This window comes from Hetaerina americana, unplaced genomic scaffold (assembly GCF_022747635.1).
Source record: "Hetaerina americana unplaced genomic scaffold, ioHetAmer1.1.p SCAF_8, whole genome shotgun sequence".
NCBI classification, from domain to species: domain Eukaryota; kingdom Metazoa; phylum Arthropoda; class Insecta; order Odonata; family Calopterygidae; genus Hetaerina; species Hetaerina americana.
Window position 1 is genome coordinate 12,540,879 of NW_027287427.1, and position 4,751 is coordinate 12,545,629.

The 4,751-nt window shown below is 39.7% G+C and overlaps 1 protein-coding gene across 1 annotated transcript; it reads left to right on the forward strand.

The window, feature by feature from the left end:
- The first annotated feature begins 434 nt into the window (after positions 1 to 434).
- On the forward strand, positions 435 to 4,207 carry LOC139697939 (achaete-scute homolog 1-like). The gene is made up of 3 exons (XM_071596799.1): positions 435 to 808; positions 2,280 to 2,397; positions 4,145 to 4,207. The coding sequence occupies exons 1-3, from the start codon at positions 435 to 437 to the stop codon at positions 4,205 to 4,207; spliced, it is 555 nt and encodes a 184-aa protein (XP_071452900.1).
- Positions 4,208 to 4,751: the final 544 nt, after the last annotated feature.

Here is a 4,751-nt window from a genome sequence, read left to right on the forward strand (position 1 = left end):
AAATTACAATCGTCGGGTGTGATTCAAGGAAGAAGATCAACCCCCTCCCCATCGCCATCCCACCAATGAGTAGTATTTTGGAAAATCAAGACATTATTTGGACGCGCCAACGATGTTACGCCAACTCTGCTAAATAGTTTCCGGAATAGTGGAAAATATTTTACTATTCGTTAAAGGGAGCTCCAAGGATATCAATCTTTATAACCGTCACTGCGTGAAATCTACTGGGGACAAATTGACCAATACTGACGGTTCTGCCAGTACATTTTCCTTTCACTGTTCGCTCGATTCCGTTGCCCATCGACAACTAAACCGGATGGTGGTGGTTTTCGCACCGCGGCGCGGTCGCTTCACATGACGCATTATAACCGTCGCCCTGGATGAGCCGTCCAAGTCACTGCGGAGGTCGCCCTTACGTCGGGTCGAGGGTACGAATGGTGGAGTCGGCCGCCGCGCCGTGGGATGGCGGCCGAGGAGGTGGGCGGGGTCGCGGGGTCGGAGCAGTCCCGTCGCAGCGATGGTCTCCGGCACCGGCGAATCCCGCCGAGGGTCGGGACGTCGGGGCCGGACCCCAGGGTCGGGCGCCGGGGGGTAGGGTCGTCGGAAGTGAGGCGTGGTGTCGCCGGAGGTGTCGTGCGCGGCGCTCGGCGCCCTACCGCCACGTCCCCCACCGGGAGAAGGCACCGACGGCCGTCGCGAGGCGTAACGCCCGTGAAAGGCGGAGGGTGGAGGCGGTCAACGGGGCGTTCCTGCGCCTTAGGAGGGCCGTGCCTCCGGACGGTCTGCCATCGGGAGGGAGCACGGAGAGGTAACTTGAAAGTGTTTTACGTTCACAAGGCAGTGGCTGGCAGACTCCTCTGTCAACCATTTGCCCTGTAGTCCAAATTATTTGTAACATCGTGACAAAAATGTTTGTAAACCATTAACAATGATTTATTTATCATTATTTTGATAAAGTTAGTGCAGAAGTAACAATTCATGATCAGGATAATTTAGGATAATGTGTGGTTTAAATCTTTTCCCTTGATAATAATTAAAGCTTGCATAAAGTATTCGCGTGATTCTACTCACAACCATTGCTTGCCACACATAATTAAATAAAGATGTGTGAAGTTAAGTACGCAGTATGCCTGTAGAATTAACATCATGCCTTGTATTTATATTTAACCATTAAACCAAATATCTTTGGCACTTAGTGGGTTGTTCGAATTACAATATTCAACTTGATGAACAATCCCAAGCCTTAATCAATTAACCTAGAGCTCATTGCTCCACATTTTTCATGCAGAAACAATTCGGTCAACCGGTCTTTGGTACATTAATGGGCAGCAATCTCTTTTGACTTCACATGAATATTTTATGATAGTTTTAAATGAAGTATTCACATTATTCATATGCCGAAACCCTAGATTTATTTGAGATGTGAATGTCATGATTGTAATTAAGCGTAAAAGGCGTTTAGATGCTTAAATGGAGCAGTATTAGTGGATATAAACACACTCATTGATATAGTATGTAAAATAAAAAAGGGTTGGAATAAGGACAGACCATTAAAAAGGATTGGATTAAGCGTCAAACCCCCTAAATACTAATACTACTACATAAGTTTCAAGAATAAGCCTTTACGTATTTATTTGACTATTGCGGAAAATTGGTCATATTAACCACTTCCATTCCCAATTTCTTTGAAAAAGTGCACTAATTGAAGAAATTCTCACAAAAATACAACTATCTCAAATTTAAAATATGGAATAAGATTTTCATGCATCCATGGATGCGCACTAGTTGTTCTTCCTATATATCATACAGGATATTTTTCAAACCTCCAACTTCAGTCGTTCAAAATAACAAGCTCTTTCATTCACAGTAATCCGCCATGATGTAATAATATTTGACTGTGTCATCTTTCAATTATTACTTTTATAGGTTTTACCTCTGATCTTCCCCTTTATGTGTATCCCCTTCGGTGAAGGTTATTTGGCTGTACGTTTACTTAATTCAAGCTAATATTTTTTCTGTTGGACATGTTTAAATTATCAAATATTCATTAATCATCATCAGCATATCAATCTTAGATCGCTTTAATGTAACTCTCCATTATTCCCTATCCCATTCAGTGTTTATACCCTCACCTTCTGGTAGCTTTTCTGTTTTACGTCCAATTTAATTGGTCCTATGTGCTTGTCTCTTCATCTTCCTTTACGGGGTCTCCCCTTCAACTGTCCCTTTTGTTATGTATTAATTAGTCAATGTGATAGATAATTGTGCTCTTTCCAAAGGGGCAAGCGGGTGTCGAAAGTGAAGACTCTGCATAGAGCGATCGAGTACATAACGCAGCTGCAGGGAGTCCTCAGAGATGCCGGCTGCCAATTTACCTTGGCATCCTACGGCCCCAGGGTGAGGTGCTTTCTATTATCGATGGAAAATCATAGTATTTGGAATACCCTGTAAATGACATTTTGTGATCAGAAATGCATTCTGTATTGGACTGTCTACACATAATCCAAATCAATGATGGCATGAATAGGCAGCCGTTAAGGATATAACCTTGTAATTCGTCAAAGATTTTCATTCCTCGCTAAAGTTGTTTATAAAAAAATCACATTATCTTCAAAGTTTGACTTTTGCAGTCCGGTCTATATGGTAGTGATTCACCCCATTGTTTTCGGAGGGGAATGCAAAATATACAATCAATACATTGAGTTCAGTACATGTGATGCAGTTTTGGCTAATGTTCTCTCATGATGGACGGCAAAGAAATAGCAATTCCGCAACTATGTATATCGAATGGAGGATGATTTTATTAATGGACATCGTCACCAGGTGACGGAAATATGTATATTACTAAGATACTTCTTAATAGTAGGAGGAGAGCGGGATGAATTTGGGAAGAGGGGTGTTCAATGGGAGGGTGCGGAGAGGGGAAATGGGCTAGGGAAGTGAGCCAAGGGGTGGGGTAGGGTAGGGTGGGGGTGGTCACCCCATTTCTCCCCTCCCGTCCCGTTCATAGGATAACACAAAGACCTTGCGAATGCACTTTTTGCACCTGATGTTGACGGAAAGCATCGAACTAATGGTCTTGCTTTAATAAATTATACTTTGAAATAATGCTGCTTACTTGCCTTTCATCACGAATGAATTCCTTCTGGCGGAGCCTGAAAGAGTAAAATAGTCTCCTACGTCTGTCTCAATTGGTTTTTACCATAGTTGTGCATTGCTAATGCAAAAATAACTTGATAATTTCATACTTTGGTTTAATGTTGCTCACATTTCTGCGACTTTTTAAATTTGGATGGCGTGTTGAGAAATATCGCGCGTCAAATTTCTTTCAATAGAAAATTTAAAATATCCTTTACGTCCAACTTTTATATGGCGAAGTAAATGAATATTCGAATTTCGGTTGGGGTCGAAGAAGAAGTTGGAGATTAATAGTTTCATAAGCAATCAAATCAAAGGGAATTTGATTTCATTTTAATTAGTTCGGAATCCAAGTATTCTTTGTTCCACTATACTAATGCCGTTTTGATTTTATTATTCCAGAACGACAGCCAGCAGAACACCGATGGAAGGGAGGGAATGCACGACGGACACGTCGACGTGATTAGATGGCGCGGAGCGTACGAGAACGTAAGAAAATGTTTCGAAATATTATTCAGGCATCAATAAACTGACATATTGATTATATTTAGAAAACTAGCCTACCTTGATGTTTGAAATAGATGGTTTCATCAATTTACTCACAAGCTAGAATTAAAATATGACACTAATAAATTTTTTCATCCACTCACTTATCGGATTGTTTTCCACGATCATAGGAAAACTAAGAGTTGTCCCTGAATGCGAATTTGAATTTACATTAAATTAACAGTAATACGTAATTCATTTCAACAATTAATGGTTAAATTATTATTATCTTTAACATAGGAAATTTTTTTGCTAGAATAATGAAAACATTGGAATCCAATTAAGATATGTCTTAAATATACACAATTAAAAATGTGTGAAAAGTTATTATCCATGAAATAAAATGAATTATAAATGCCTACTAGGAAATATAAGACTTTTTGCTAATTGAAAATGAAATTTAATGTATTAATTGGAAGCTAATAATACTTAAATAAGTTTTCTTTTGTGATATTTTCAGGGATATCGGAATTCGCAACTGGAATACTCTGCAATGTTGCAGCCGTACCGCGGCGAGTTCTAAAATTTGGAGACAACTTAGTCGAGAAGTCATGCACAACTTCGTGATCGGGAGGCATTATACCTTCGGTCTAAAAATAATGTAAAAGAAATTTCACGTTGATGAATTGATTGATTGCATTGATTTATATTTACCAATATATATACATGCATGCACACATGCAAAAAGAACCTCACCAATTTTCTTACACGTATGTATTATATATATATATGCATATATATGTGCATATATGTTATTATTATTAAGTAATCTTCAGGTTACGGTAGGTTTTGCATGGACACAACTACCAAATAAATATTTTATTTCTCCTAACAAAACACAAAAATCCAGCATCCTACTCTATATCAGGTCCCTCTTCATCTCTGAGTACTTCCTTCCTCCTTCATGCCTTCCAATATTCCGGTCCTGTTCCTGAATTTTCCTAGTTTGCCTAACATTCTCCCCTCTATTACAGTCTTCAACATCCTACTGCCAACCAATACGTCCTTCATCCATTTTTCCTACCTCCATAGGATTTCTTCCAACAAACTCCTCTCTTCGCCCACCA

Coding starts and splice junctions, on each gene's coding strand:
- LOC139697939 (XM_071596799.1), top strand. CDS start 435: ATGGTGGAGTCGGCCGCCGCGCCGTGGGATGGCGGCCGAGGAGGTGGG. Junction 809..2,279: donor TCGGGAGGGAGCACGGAGAG/GTAACTTGAAAG, acceptor CTCTTTCCAAAG/GGGCAAGCGGGTGTCGAAAG. Junction 2,398..4,144: donor TGGCATCCTACGGCCCCAGG/GTGAGGTGCTTT, acceptor TGATATTTTCAG/GGATATCGGAATTCGCAACT.